Source organism: Aquila chrysaetos, chromosome 14 (genome assembly GCF_900496995.4).
Source record: "Aquila chrysaetos chrysaetos chromosome 14, bAquChr1.4, whole genome shotgun sequence".
NCBI classification, from domain to species: Eukaryota; Metazoa; Chordata; class Aves; order Accipitriformes; family Accipitridae; genus Aquila; species Aquila chrysaetos.
In genome coordinates this window covers 31,286,837-31,302,429 of record NC_044017.1, presented here as the reverse complement: position 1 = coordinate 31,302,429, position 15,593 = coordinate 31,286,837, and the positions used below count along the sequence as shown (strand labels likewise).

General features: G+C 44.1%; 1 protein-coding gene across 1 annotated transcript in view; it reads left to right on the top strand.

Annotated features, from left to right (window-relative positions):
* Positions 1 to 10,307: 10,307 nt before the first annotated feature.
* The window catches only part of HTR2A (5-hydroxytryptamine receptor 2A), a 29,016-nt gene continuing 23,730 nt past the window's right edge, over positions 10,308 to 15,593 (top strand). Inside the window, exon 1 of the mRNA XM_030036695.2 lies at positions 10,308 to 11,434. Coding sequence (XP_029892555.1) covers positions 11,020 to 11,434 — 415 coding nt within the window. The 5' untranslated portion in view covers positions 10,308 to 11,019. The remainder of the gene's footprint in view (positions 11,435 to 15,593) is intronic.

Genomic DNA, 15,593 nt, shown 5'->3' with positions numbered 1-15,593 from the left:
TTCATGTTTGCATTTTCCTGGAGCTCAGGGCCTCCTGGGATGGCCTTCCTAATGCACCAGGCTGATTTCTAGTTTCTATGACTCTCGATAATAATTAATTTTCCATAGTCTGGACAGTGTGGTGGGTAGCACTGATGTGTTTATTTTGGAGAGCCACCTACAAGTCCCAGTAAGCCTTGTGTCCCCATGCCAGAAAGCACCTTGCAGAGCGCAGCCCATAAAATAGGCCTGGATCACTTCTTTTTAGGACCTCGAGTCACTGAGATAGTTAATGCATTTTGATGCAGGAACTTCTGCCCCGCATTCTCTAGCTTACATTTTGTGGGAGCTTGATTGTCTATTAATTTCACATAAGTGGGAACACTATTGGTTTCAGGGAATTCACTGTTAGGAAAAAGAACTTGCTTTTACAAAGTCTTCCTTTATTTGTCTTGGATCATGCCGTTTTCTTTGTTCACCTATCACCAGCTCAGAATAATTCAAGCCGGATGCGCCAGTTCAGCAGTCTGATATTTAAGCACGTATTTACAGGAAAAAGGCATTCCCTGAGCAGCCCTTGACTCAGAAATCGGACTTTGCCAGACTGGCAGGGCCCAGGGGTTTTGGCCATTAGAAAACAATACAAGGCTCATCTCCTGTCAGGTTTTTTGGGTGGATGCCCTATCGACTTTCAGAGGCAAACTTCTGGCTTGAATCTTGCATTGTAATGCCATGTGTTACATTAAACACCACACACGGAGCATCCAAGAAGCAATTCGGTGCGATGCTTGCAGCTCTCCTGTGTGATGTATTGATTGCACCCAGCGTGTGCCGGGTATGTCTCGTAGCCTTGAAATTTTCCGGCACCACAGAACAGTTTGCTTTCTGTTCCCCTCCCGGTGTATTTCTTGGGGACGAGGTATAAGACACAAATGGCAGAAGCAACGTCCTTATAGCAGAAGTGTCTCTCCAAAGTCAACATGCTGTAGGCACTTCTGTCCTTTTCACTTCCAAACTGCCCCAGGCACAACTCCTGACTGTACTAAACAATACGGTGCTGATAAACGAGTTGTGTTCATACTAACTCTTCCTACAAGGCAACCTGGAAAGGAGGTGAACTTTTCCCACTGCCTTTTTTTCCTGTGGATTGTGCAATCCAAAATCTCCCTATAAATAAAACCAGACACATATAAACACGCAGCCTCTAACCTCTGCCAAGCAGTGCGCGGTGGGACTTCCAGTAGCACCAGGAGCCTGCCTCTGCAAACAAAAGATCACGAATCCCTATTCTGAATTTGCTCCCCGCTATAACCTGTGCAACTAATGATGACTTCTTGCCTACACATAGTTTCTACTGAAAGCTCACCTGTCCATTCCAAGCCTTCCTTTACAAAGGCAGGTTCTCCGCTGTTTTCTCTCAGACTCTCACTGGATTTCCAGTGTTAGAGGTATTAAAAGTCAGTCTCAGACAGGAAAGCATACTGGCACAGCACCTTGGGAAACGGCAGTAAGAAGAACCTTATGGGCCAGATTCTGCCCTACTGCAGAACCTGGCTCAGACAAGCTGTTTCCCTGGAAAACTTTGTTTTCCACCTGGAAACACACAGGAGATTTTCCATTTACATTTGTTTACCAGTGGTTTGAAAGACGCTGTACTGCCCTGCCAAGCTTTCCTTTTCTTAGTTCAAACAGGGACATGGGACTAAGTTACTTGGAGAAGTTTTTCTTTCTACAGCGTGCCTGACAAACATATGGAGATAAAGTAGTCTAAGAAATACTGAAGGATGAAAAGGGCATTAAAATAAGGACTTGACTGTGTATGAAAGCCAAGAAAGGATTAAAACTTTAAAGAGAGCTCTCCAGGACCCTAAAGACTCTTTTGGACAGAGATCTAATCTTGGGTTTTTGGTTTTTTTTTACTTTGTGAGTTTTTGCATTTGAAGCAACAAACTTCAAACCATGGCTGTGGGAAAGGGTCATTCCTGGGCTTACAAAGGAATCTAGCTGGCCGCAGGAGGTGGAAGGGAGTTTTTGTCAAAGACTCATCTGAGTCTGCATACCTGATACCTGACTCTTATGAAGCTGCAGACCATAACTGATAGGTAGATCTTCCTTCCCTCCCCTTCACCCATCAAACATCAAATCCTTCTCCATCCTCCTATACACCCCTCACTTCCTCGTCTGCAGGTCCCGCCACTTTGCATTGCCCTATATTGTATTAATAGACATTATAAAAACTCGTGGTTGGAAGAAAGGCAATAACTTAAACCATTCAACACTTTAATACTCTTAATGGTAATGACCGTTCCCTCATTCCTGCCTCTCATCAACAGCTTTCGAGGAAGCATCATTAAGAAGGCATATTCCAGTACAAGAGAGACATCAGGCTCAGTTAATTTAAAATAAATAAAGCTAATTTAACATTCAGATCAGAGGTGCCCTCAGGGATTCCCGTGCCTGCCCCGCACGGCTCTGATGCTCAGCTGTAGCCCATGTTTGTACAATACTGGCGTGTAAGGTATGGAGATGCCCAGTGAGTGTGGATTTTACTAAAAGGCTGTAACATAAGTCAGTCTTTTTTTTGGACTCCATAATACAGTGGTGGTCAGGCATATGTTAGAGTGTGGGAGGGTATAAATTGCACTACATAAGGTGATCAGGTTCTCCACTTGTACTCCAACTTACTTGCATCCCTGGTGGAAATTGATAGAAAACTTGATATTTGGATCCTTGGTGGACTCAAAAATGAGTAGGAAGAAAATGAAAGCCAAAATGTTTACAAAGATATCAAACCCCGCTGGAAAATATTTTAGCTTTCAGTAGTATTCCACTTGTTTCCTTAAGTGATTCAGTGCTTTAAATAAATAGTTTTGATTGCCTTAAGTGTTCTGAAGGAAAACATTTGGATTCCAGGGGTATGCAGGAGCTAGAGCACAGATAAAGCAGTGTCTATTAAACTAGGTAAATAATAACATCTTCTTTTACAAATCAAGTTGTAAGTTTTTGTGATCTCCCCAGGACCTTCACAGCAGAATTTTACAGGCTCTGCAGAGAGTACCTGTTCACAAACTGCATCGAAAAAAGAAGGTGGGAATTAGTTGCACCACTAAGCCAAAAGGATGCTACATTTCCTCCAGAACACCTGAAATTATAGTAAAATTATTTTGCAAGAAATACAGCATTTGAAACATTGGAAGTAACAGCGAAGTCTCAGCACAGTCAGTTGAGCTGAGCCAACTAGTTCAGACAGTGCTGCATCTAGATGTAAAAAACTATTTACATACTTGGAGGTAACACAGTTCTTTTAATCTATTTTGCAGATCTGTCTTGGCTCTCACTGTCTTAAGAACCAGACGCTATGAAGCTACAATTTGCAGCTTGATATATGAATCGCCGCCTTACATGACATGATTAAAGGGTGGGATCCAGCACAGCAGTCCAGTGAACGAGTGCCCCTAAATTTTCTGCCACAGAATCGATAGAAGCTTTTCCATTGACTCTCAGTGGAGAGACTCAATTGCCTTTCCATTAAGGCAACTGTTTTGCTATGCACCTATTATTTAGGTGGATATCTATCTTAAACAGGCAGACTGGATCCCAGCCTATAATGCTAACTAACACTGTTGACAAGCCACAGCCACAACATCATGACTAATATTTAAGGACTCAATCAACCGGTGTGTCTGTGTAACAAGTTTGCATCTTCTTGCCAGTCCACATTGCCCAAACAACCTTGATTTAATGCTGGACTATGTTTGCCTAAAGACAACAACTTTGCCTAATTTCACACAAAATTAGACCTATTGGGTCCTATTAGACCTTTACAGAACTCTTGCATGCATTCCTTAAAGCTGCTCTAATCAGTTAAATATAATTAAACAAAACCTGATAGCAAAAATCTTAGGTTTGCCAAGGAGGAATAACTGTATATTTCTAGAAATGTAGCACACATTCAGTAACAGACATTCATACTGATGTTAATTCATGCGCTGCATAATGTTTTCCACTTTGATGGTTATAAATTACACACTGTAACTTAACAAGTTGGAAAATGTGCTATCCCAGGAATAAGAAAGGGAAAACATAACAGCAGTTACCTGCCCGTTTGAATAGAGAGCTGTAACAAATAGCAGCTATATTTATTTTTTTAAGATCATCACTTCAGGGCTGCAGCTGTTTGGTTCTGCCATATTTAAAGAGCAAGAAAGGTATGCAGAGAAAAAATATTTGTAATCTTAACTCCTGCTGGTCTGGCAGGTCCTGACCTATTTCACAGATCTCTGGTACTGTCTGCCATACGCTGGGGAACCCATGAGCTTCTGGGGGGGTGGGAAGTACAAACATATTTGGGTTACTCCCTGCCACCGCATAATGCTGCTAAACTAGCAGAGGTGACCCACCTCTTCAGATTCAATATTGACTTTTTTTTTTTTTAAATGCTTCTCCATCCATCAATGTCCAAGTAGAAATGTAGCAAGGTCCTCATGGATTCAGCTTACTCTTGCTTTTCTGCTTATGTGCTACTAGAGAAACAAGGGGAAAAAAAAGCCCAGAGAAATACAGACAAATCAGTGCCTGGAACACAAAAATTGCAATAGCTTTTGTTTTCCTTTTGTAATATTGTACTGACCTTGAGAGGGAAAAAAGTCTAATTTGAATACTGCAGGATCTAAAATTACAAGTAAGCATCAGCAGTGAATACAGGAAAAAAATAAAAACTTTGTCATCTTTTATAAAGTGATGGAAGTTATTGGAGGAGGGGAAAGGAAGGAAGGATGAAGTGCACCCACCTTCTTCTGCAGTGTCTATCGCCTGATGAAAGGAAAAAACAGCTTTTAGCAGACATGTAAGACTCCCCGCAGACGATGCTGGCTTGGCAGAAATTTCCCGCAAAACCACCTTTGCAATATGGTGTATGGTTTTGATCACCCCATTAAAAAGGACGTTAGTTCACTGGGTAACAGCTGAGGTGATACAGGCTTTGGATGATGACCAGTGTTAATTGTGGGCAGCAAGGGCATCTATAAGCAGTAAACTGAAGCAAATCAAGTAGAAAATGCTCACTACTGCTTGGCAGTTTAAATTGAGGAAAAAATTAGTGGAAGAGATTCTGGTACTAATGCTGGAATATAGAGCTTTATGTCATGGGATTTGCGCTGATGTGTGTTTGGATGAAATAAAATTTCACCTACAGAGGAACTGGCCAATTTGTAACTCAGATGATCAGAACACAGCATAATACTGTCTCAGAACAAGCCAACCCGCCAGCTTCTTCCTAGCAGAGCTGAAATGAAAATATCTAAAGCCAAACGTGTTTTAGTAAATCAAAACTCTGCAGAGGCCTCTGGTGATATAAAAGCTATCATCAAATATATAAATAGTTAATATCTACAGCTGAGAGAAAGACATGAAGAAGAACCTGTCATTTCAGGTTTCACTAAAATAGAGCATAGATTTTTAGAGAGGTTTCTTTAAATAAGGCTGCAGAGTTCCACCTAAAGCATCAGAGGCCATTCATTGCTTCAGCAAAAAAAGCTTAACGGACACTCCCCAGCAGTTTTAGCCTCCAGCGGGAAATTAAGTTTCCGCAGAATCAACTTTTTATGCAAGAAAAAATTAATCTTGCCCAAAGCATTCAGGTTTCCTTCGGGAAAATCAAAACAAAATATATCCTTCACTACATGGGCTTGACCCAAATCAAACATTTCAGTTTATTTTTTAACTGAACAAGAATATTTTATTTCAACTCAGTTCAACTTGAAACCGCCTCTGGGCTTGCTGTTATGGTGGATATAAATTGTCCAGGAGAATAAGGGAATAAGACAATTTGCATCTCAGCCAGTTAGCTAGCTTATAAGAAAACATTTTTTAATTCAACAATATTAAAATGTTACATTTAGATCAACAAGACTGAAGCAAAATGTTTTGATACTTCCAAACTGAAGTTCTTCGGAAATTTTCCTCCCATGAAAAAAATTTTGATATGGGAAAAGAAATGCTTAAATAGTCAAAACTGCATGAGAAAAAAAAATAAAAAATTCCCGCTTTAATTTCCAGCCAACTGATCATTACATCAGTTTTATGCCACAGCAATTCCATTGAGCTCCACTGGAATCACACTGGAATCGTATCAACCTAAAAGGGGTCGCAGGTGCAATGTTACTGATCTCAGTGCAACAGGTTTAGGCAGATAAAAGATGTGCCTTAAGGTGCTCCAGGGTTTTTTTTCACATTTACCTCCTTGTTGGGACTGTAAGTATGCGGAGTAACTTGCAGATCCTGAAAGAATAACACGTGGTTAGAAAGGCGGACACCCTACAAATCACCAGGAATACTGCACGTCTTTCCAAAACTCATGGATGCATGAGACAATCAGGCTTTCAAAAGTAAGAGAGAAACCACAGCTTCACCTGGGATTGAACAGACTGAAACTAACATTCGCGTGTGGGATAGACATGAAAGTTTAGAAAGTTTCAGTTATTTATTTATATATATGATATACAATTGCTTATTAGAGATTGCTTAGTATATATTACACTTAGAAATTAAACTGAGTTATTCCAGCCTCCCCTTCAGCCTCAACTTCTAAGATTCAGTCCTCACTCAAAAGCAGTCCAGACAGCCAGTTCCACAGCAGAGACCCCCACAACAACGCACCAGTTACTCGCCGAAGGTTTTCGGTCAACAGGACCCGTGGCCCGCGGGGTGGGAGGACAGCGGGTGCTGGGGCCGCAGCACCCCACTCGATTGGGTTCATCACCTGTGGACAGCGAGGTTGAGGGATGCCGCTCCCGCGTGGATTTCGGGAAGGTCTTGACAACCTGTTCACACCTCACTGCAACGGCGTGGGTCGAGAGATCCAGAACGAGCTCGGCTGCGGGGCATGCGTCGAAAAGAGAGCAGAGCTGTTTAGTTACTGGTTCTGGTTCGTAGTAACTAGGCTCTGATTCACATCTTGAGGCACCACAGTATTAACTGCTCCAACAGCCCCTGATAAATGTAAACAGAGATACCAAATAGTAGGAGTCTCGACCACAATCCAAATTATTCACATTCCACTTGCCTCAATTTTAGATGTCAGAGTGAACGATTAACCTCTGCAGTTTATACATTTACTGATTACACAATCCACTCAAAATGTCAAGGAGAGCAATGGCGAACTCAAAACCCGGGGATTTTTATACCTGAAATAATCCTGAGAACACCAAATTTGAGTTATGTAAACTAGGTTTTTTACTTCTCGTCTTTCAGATGAAATCGTTGAAATGCAGCATTTCTAGGAAGCAGCTATGTGCTCCATGCCAGGCACAGAAACCCTGCCCAAGAGGACAGATTAATGTCCCACAACATTTCCAAGCAGAGCCAGGGAACAGAGGAGGGGCTCTCGTGAATCTGATACGCTGGTGCCTTCCAGAAATTAAAAAGCAATATGTAGACTGTTCCCGTGCCAGCTGTGTTTCCAAAGAATGCTTTATGTCTAATGCAGACCACATTGTCGCCATTTTAAGCTAAGATTTCACTGAATTTACATAGACTGGGACAGACTGCAGCTGCCTGTTTTTAGTGCAGACGTGCTGCCTGGGATTGCAGGTTGCAGCGTGTGAGGCTCTGCTGCTATCGCAGTACAAGCTCGTTTGTTTAAAAATGGAAGATCACGGGACCTACAGCTTTCCAGAGGTGCTCACCTTTAGGAAAGGCAATGGTCAAGGCTGGCTTTAGACACGACTCGTCATCTAGGAGTTGTAGCTCACGGTTCTCCCAAGGCAGGGAACATGCTCAGTTCTGCAAGGAGACAAGAGCACCGGTGGAAGCCCTGGTACCCTCCTTTCACTGGGTTCAGCACAGGAAGGTTAGATACTTTTTTGTTGCTTGACCCCTGTAATGACACTATATGGAAGGGAATCCATTTTCAGGTTCTTGGGGGGGAGGCGGGAGGGGTGGTTTTTGCAGTCAAAAAAAGAAAAAAAAATCCTGAGATAATAATACAATATACGTGTGCTCAGTAGCACATCCAACATACTTTGCTAGAAGACATCGTAAGATCACAGATTTGCTTCTGAAGTACTGGGCTACACAAAGGTGGTTTCTGACTCATCCACGTTTCACGTGCAAAGCTAAAAAAGACATTTCATCTACCTGTGCCTCAGTTTCACATATGTCAAATAGTTTTCTGGGGTGACAGAGCAGTGTTCAGAAGGCACTCAGACCTTGTGGTGATGTGTCTACAGCTAGACCAAAAGAAATGGTGCAGTGCCTATCTGAAGAGCTTATGACTGTATCTGCAAAGGTCTTGGACAAGGCAACATGCAGCCTGTTTGCACTCACTTTTTATGTTCCTGATGTCCAGAGTAGAGCTGCAGTCTTAAATGAGTCATTGGAGCAGAGGGAGGATGAAGTATCTGAGTGAAAGTCATGCCACTGCAGTGAAGGGGAGATGAAGCCACTCTGTAAGGTCCTTTAGGCATCTGCTTCAGGTCTACAGGGAGCTGCAGATGTGAAATCAGGATTGACAAGCCTTTTACACACAGCCTATTTCTTAGCGCATTCACTCAGGAAAGTAGAAGACCAGGTCCTAAACCTCCATCCCATCCTTGGAGAGGGAGAAAGATCTGCTTGGTGAAGCTGGGCTTTGCTGGCAGCTACAGCCTCTGCCCCACAGTTTGGGTATTCACCTTCAAAACAGTACCTCCCGCCCATGACTGTTAAGTTAGGGTCGTTAGAGCCCGGAGGGAGCCAGCTAAGAAAATAACAGGACAGCTGGGTTCCTCACAAGGGGTTATACGAAGCCCTAGCCAAGGGCTCTTGCGCCCTGTTTTGCACAGTAGCCGTGTTCAGCAGAAGCGAAGCCCAGCCTCTGCGGCAGACCTGCACTCTCGTGTCGAGGGCATCTTCACGGGAACGGCTGCCAAACCCTCTGGAGGGTGGATGCCGAATTCCCCTGGTGAAGGCAGTAACCATTTGGTTATTATCGTATTAAAGGAGAGAGGGAAAGGGCCTCTTCTGGCTCCTGGACAGACTGCCAGGGCTGAAACATTTCTTGCTAAACTCAGCATTATCAGCCTTTTTTTACCAGCTTGTGTTGCCCGGTAGTCTTCTGGCCTCACCTATGGGATTGGGAAACTTAAGTACTGGGATGACTCGTTTCCATGCCACGTGGGCATCAATAGGAGCTGCTGCCCGCTACATGAAGGAAATCTGCAATATATTTCAGGATGGGCAGGGCAGCAGCGGACCCACTCGGCTGAAATGTCGGCAAGTGTAAGTCTCAGCAAATCTGGGAGTGGGTTTTGTGTTAGGTGGCCAGCTTCTTCACGTGTGTCCTGGCAGCGGAGGTACAAGGCAGAAAGGGTGGACGGCCGTTTTGTTCCCCCCTCTGCTGTGTGCCGTTTTGCTTTATTGGACTGCTTCGTTTGGGACACTCGCTTGGGACAGGCTGCTCGGGTTAACTGCTACATCCACCTCCTGACAAACGAGCGTGACATCAGAGTGACTTCAATTTTTTATAAATATCTATTGCCAATTTGATTAACATGTCAGCACAGACCTGGAGTTAAAACTGAAGGGGACTGAAACTCCTTCCTTTTAAGGCTGGCATAATTTCCCCTCTACGTGGCAAAAGCTTCACACTTACATTTTTCACTAGTATCTACCATCGCGAGCCTTAGGTTTTGTCTCTTTTAAGCCTGCATCCTGTAAAACACTGTAATTGCATGCAGCTGTGTTCACAAGCCATCCTCTGCAAATGGAAAGCATGCACTGAAAAAGCACCCAAGCAGAGGACCTCCGAAATACAGCCTGCAAAAGCTGCTAGTTTACCAAAAAGACCCTCTTTGGTCTGCTCTCCCCTGCCCTCCTCTGCTGCTGCTACCTTGCAGTTTATGACATCCAGATAGTGGGAGGTCTGACAAACCGAACAAGGCAGTGAGCAAGAAATTCCATTCCTGTTGAAATCAGTAATTCCTCCGTGCAGGCTGCTTTTTTTTCTGTGTGTGTGCGCGCTTTCTTTTGTGTCACTTCGAGAAAGGCTGTGATATTATTATTACTTTAAATATAGCTTGCCCTGGGGCGGGGAAATGCACAAGGAAAGAGTCGGCAAGCAGCCTATCTCTCAGAAGAAAAGAGCAAGCCTCGCAGCACAGGCACTGGCTTCACTCAAGAGTGCAGTTTAGAAGTCAAAAAACTATTCCAAATACCACCATTTTGGAGGAGGCTGAAGAATGAGGACACAAAACTGGCTAAACACAGCGAAGAACATGGTAAATCAGGGTACAGAGTGCGCCTAATTGCAGTTTGAGAGTGGGCTCTGAAGTACAATGTAAGTCTTCCTTAAATTGTGTTTTTTTATCATAGTATCTAGTTGTTTAATTTCCATTCTGAAGCCAGGCTGGGCCAAAAGGCACGATTAGCTATAAAAATCAGCATGGAGCAGCATGTGTAATCTCTGATATGAGGCTGAAAATGATACTGAAATACAACAGAAGTCAGAGACTATCAGCCATATTATGGAAGATGAACTATAAATACGAGCATATCTAATTATTTCAGGAGAAAGATGCTGGATGGAATCTTTAATCAACTTTCTTAATAGGGAAGCGAGAGCTCTGCTGGTTTGTATGGCAAGCTATTTTAATACTGCTGTGTTTAAAATTGTGTGACTACAGTTACCAATAGCAATAAGATGTAGCTCCAGAGGGGAGTCCTAGTGGTTGCAAAAGTTTTTTCTCTTATTTCTCCAACATTTTTGCTCTCTGAAGTCTCAAGTCCACATTCTCTATCCTACAGCTTGGTTTTGCTTTTCAGCTGGATTTTCAATGTATGCCAACGGTGGAATTCCTACAGAACTGAAAACAAAACCTTTCAGCTTTTGGAGTAGTTCTGGTATGTTTTCCTACATCACGCCAGTGGCAAAAATACAGTCGGCAAAAGATTGTGCTCCCTCAACTTCTGGCATGGACAGCTGAGGAATATAAAGCCTGATGGTGACAAAGGGTGATAATCTCCTATTTTTCACTATTTATCTCACCGGTTTTGGACTTAGCAATGGATATTCTTTGTGACGAGGATTGCTCTGCGAACCCAACTGCAAACTCCTTAATACAAATAAATCATGAGAGAAGACTCTACAGAAATGTTTATGGAGCTGGAGAGATTAATATATCACATCTCTTTAACTTGACTGTGGACTCTGAAAACCTAACCAATCTTTCGTGTGAAAGTAACATGAGTCCACCGTGCTACTCTTCCCTGTTTCAGCTTTCACAGAAAAACTGGCCAGCTTTGCTGACAGTGATAGTGATTGTTTTAACCATTGCTGGAAATATTCTTGTCATCATGGCTGTGTCACTGGAGAAAAAACTACAGAATGCCACTAACTATTTTCTAATGTCACTCGCAATAGCTGATATGCTGCTGGGTTTCCTCGTCATGCCTGTGTCGATGTTAACCATACTGTACGGTGAGTATTAGCTGTGTAACCTACTGCATGTATTGAGAAGCTTTAAAAATTGCATGCACATGTTGTTGTTGTTATTATTTCATTCTCTTACCACAAGAAATTGTAATCACTCCATACAAGTTGAAATGTATGTAATTGGTTAATGGATGTAAGAATAGGTGAAGTACTTGAATCTTTTCCTACTTTATATTTCCAGTTACAGGCATTTTAAATACAGTCCAGAACATCAGTTTATTACTCAGTTGCTGGGTGAATTGTCTTAAAGTGTATATGAAGATGCTTTATTCTCTCTGTTCTTTCATTTTTTTCCCCTGGCTCATAATTTTCAATATTCCTAACGAGAATGTAGGGTCCTGCCAGTTACTTTGCTCTGCAAATATGCACAGAAGCACTAACGACTACCTTTAGATTCCAAGTAGGCAACCCCTTCAATTTTTTTTAATGAAGTAGTACAAATGTCAATAATTTTCTTAACACCAATACCTTGCTTAGACATCTACTTACCAGCAAATGCTGGAATAAATATTGTGGGAGTTAAAAAATGTATGGGAATTATTTTTTTCCTAATTTTTAGTCACATTTACAAATGTAAAGCTATGGTTTCTTAAGATAAGTTATTTAAGAATTAAGTGAATAATGACTCGCAGTTCATACCCTTGTAGGTGATTGATAGCAGATCTTTCTTCTCATTTTCACCAAAATCACTTGCAGCACAGCTCACATAGAAAAAAGCAGCAGCCTAGGTACCAGCAGCAGTTCAGTACCGATATTGTCAGGCTATTATAATCCCTAAACTTCGAGAAATGAGTTTTCCAGTGCCACAACTGAATTACTACAGTTCAAGGAGAAGCCAGACAATGTCAGGAGGAAAGTGAGGTTGTTTGCAAAGATTTCTATTTCTTCGCTATTTTGGGACTAAGGTCCAAGCATGAGCCTGTGACTTAAGAGAGATTTTAGCCAGAAAACTGGAAGTTTATTTCCCAGGTTCAGTATTTCTACACGGATTGCCCTCAGCAGCATTTGCAAACTGTATTTGGCATCGGTGACGGTGTAATGTTGTGATTTATTGCCTTAGCGGTGCAATTACCTTTGGTGGGAGAGACAACGTAAAAGCGAGCCGCGGGAGCAGAAATTGTCCGATGGGTGAGATTAGCGAAACCCTTTTAAATGCTGCGTGATTCCCTGAGACATGCAACAGGGACTCCTGCTGGTCGGGCTCCGCCGCCGAGGAAAGAGGCACGCGAAATCCACGGTTTGGCAACGTTTTGGAGGTCGGGACGCGGGATTTTCCGCAGGAGGCGAAGCCAAAACCCTCGTCGCGGCAGAAGGCTGCGTCGCCCTCCTTTGCCGTCGCCGGCGCGGAGGGGCAGCGGGGCACCTAACGCCGTAGGGAAGGGAGCGCGGTGGCTTCGCCTCCTCTCTCCCTGCTTCTTCCCTTGCGAGGTCGGGAAGGGGAGACCTTTGCAGGGTAACTTGGGGTGAAAAATCAGCCGGTGGTCCACGCAGGTACCAGAAGAACCATCTCGGCACGGGGCACCGTCAACCTCCAGGACGACCAGCGATGGCACGGAGGGAAACCTCCCCTTACACGGGAGCATTTGCTCGGCCTCAGCTGCCCAAGTTTAGCCCCGTCAACCCTGTTGACACCCCTGATCCCAAAACGGGGGCCTTTGCACGTGCCCCGCTCTGCCGGGGTACCTCCGAGGCTGTGGAACAAGGGTGCTCCACAGCCCCTTGAAAGGGGATTGTGACTGTTTTGCTCAAAAGAGAGATGATTTCCTTCTTGAGAGCTTTACAGCTACTGCGGGCAATTCCCGTTCGGGTGCCCGGCCACACCAGCCGTGTGGAAAAAAAAAAAAAGACACCCAGCAAGTCCTGCCAAGGTGGACGTGCCCACAGAGCAGAAAACTCATGGAGCTGAAGAGTGCTGGTTCCCACCCAAAACCACACAGGGTGCTGGATGCCTTTTGCTCCTGCTTCAGAGACTTGTCCCATGCCATGGGGTGACAGCAACAGCGTGGAGCAGATTATTGGCAGATGCCGCATAACTCCGTGCTGCGGTGGAAGGACCAGGCATTTCAGAAGGCTCCTGTCCAGCCCAGGCATGGTCTCGGCTGATGTGCTTCTGACAAGGCAAGACGGTCCACAGGGTCTCCTGCCTTGCCTACAGACCCTCCTCTCTTCTTTCCTCGCAGCACTCAGCCTTTCACTCAAAACAGTTTTCTCGTATGCCCTGTTACCAACAAGAAGCCGCCCAGCCATCCTGGCCAGCTTGGTTTGTTTGCCTCCTCACCTGAAAGGCCTTGTGAGAAAACATTTCTCCTCTCCTGGGTGCTAATATGTGGCTTCATCAGGAGGAAAATCTTATCTCATCCAAGGGGCTACCTGCCCTCCCTCTCTGCCTCTCAACTCCCTCATATGAACTCCTAGACCTCAGGAGCTCCCATGGACTACACGAAATCCTGGACCTTGTAAAACTTTCCCTGCCTATCCAATCTTTAAATTGCAGTCATGGTTTGTTTTGGGTTGGGTTGGGTTGTTTTGTTTTGCTTTGCTTTGCTTTGTTTTGTTTTGTTTCCCCTTAGCTATGTCGAGGAGTGAATTGGACATTGGCCAGAGCACAGCACAAGGCAAAGGTGCCCTGCGCCATGTGCCACACAAAACGTCCCAAGGCTTGCCTGGAGGATGTTATCTACACCCTTCTAACTCTTACTGCATCCACAGTTGGCTCCTCGCATGTGTTTTCCCCTTTCCTGGCCCTGTAGTCTCCCAGGTAGTTTATCTGATGGATGCTGTTTTATCCCTGCCCCATCCAGGTCTAGTGCAAGGACAAGGGGTCTAGAAGGATATGACAAATGCATTCCCAAAGGCCACTGAAGCAAGAGAACAGATGCATGTTGTCAAGTGTAAAAATACTTTATCACTTTTCCCTGTGTAAACTGGCCTGGCCTGACAGAGAGATGCTGCTGGGAAGAAATGCCCCTGAAAGCCAGCCTTCACGTAACACACTCCAGAGACCAGATTCCCCATTGGAAGACCAGAAAACAAGATAAAACATACCCTTAAATGCTGTATGACTTGTCAGGGTCAGCTCGTATTACAGCAGTCCAAGAGCACCAAGAAATAGGTCTCCTCCGTGCTTACTGAGACTAAATTTAATTAGGCACAGACCTAGCTCCTCTGCCTCTCCCTCTGTTCCTGCTGTTGCAAATCTTGTACTGTATCTCCAAAGGAGACAGGCGCTCCCCCGAATAATAGCCTGTTCTCACAATACCAGCTTTGGCACTGCCCCATGCCGCACTGTCAGGGGCAGCTGAGGTAATACGCTCTAAATTAAATCGCCACAAGATAAGGACATGGATAACTGCAAAACTCGCTCCAAGGAGAGATCTTAGTGGTTCCCTGCAGGACTAGAAGGGCCTTTGAATGGGGGTCCTGCAGGGCTCTGCTCAGCACGGCTCCTAACAACTCGGATAGTGCATAGAGCGTGAGCTTACGCGGTTTTCCAAAAGCACCGAGCTGGGAGAGGTGACAAGCACTCAGAGGGACAGGATCAGAATCATCAACAATCGTCTGGACCCCTGAAGAGAAAGTCTGAGATGATCAAGTAACATTCAGTGAGGATAAATGCAAAGATATCAACTTAGGAAAAAGAGAGCAAACCAACTACTGCTGGGGAAATTTGTCCGGGCTTCAGGAATGCTGCACAAGATCTGGCTGTCAAAATGGATCATAAGCTAAGCATGCGTCACTAGTATGATATTTTTATACAAAAGGCACCCACCATTCCAGGTCATGTAAGTAAGAACATTCCCTGCAAGAGCCATGAAGCAATCTTGTATTTCACTCAGCAGTCAGGAGGCCTTTGAGAGAGTACCGAGTCCTGTTTTGGTCACTGAACAATAAGCAAGACGTGGATAAATTAAATAGGTTCCAGGGCAGAGAAACAAGAAGCACAGAAGTTTTAAAAGCATCATCTGTAAGCAAAAGATAAAGGAATTGGCTTTGCTTAGTCTGGAAGAGAAAAAAAAAAAAACAACAAACACCTAGGCAAGACACGATAGCCATCTTCCAATAGCTTCCAGAAAGGACAGCAATCAATTATTCTTCATGGCTAGTGGAAAGAACAAGGAAAAAGGGAAGGCTTAATTTTCAGCAA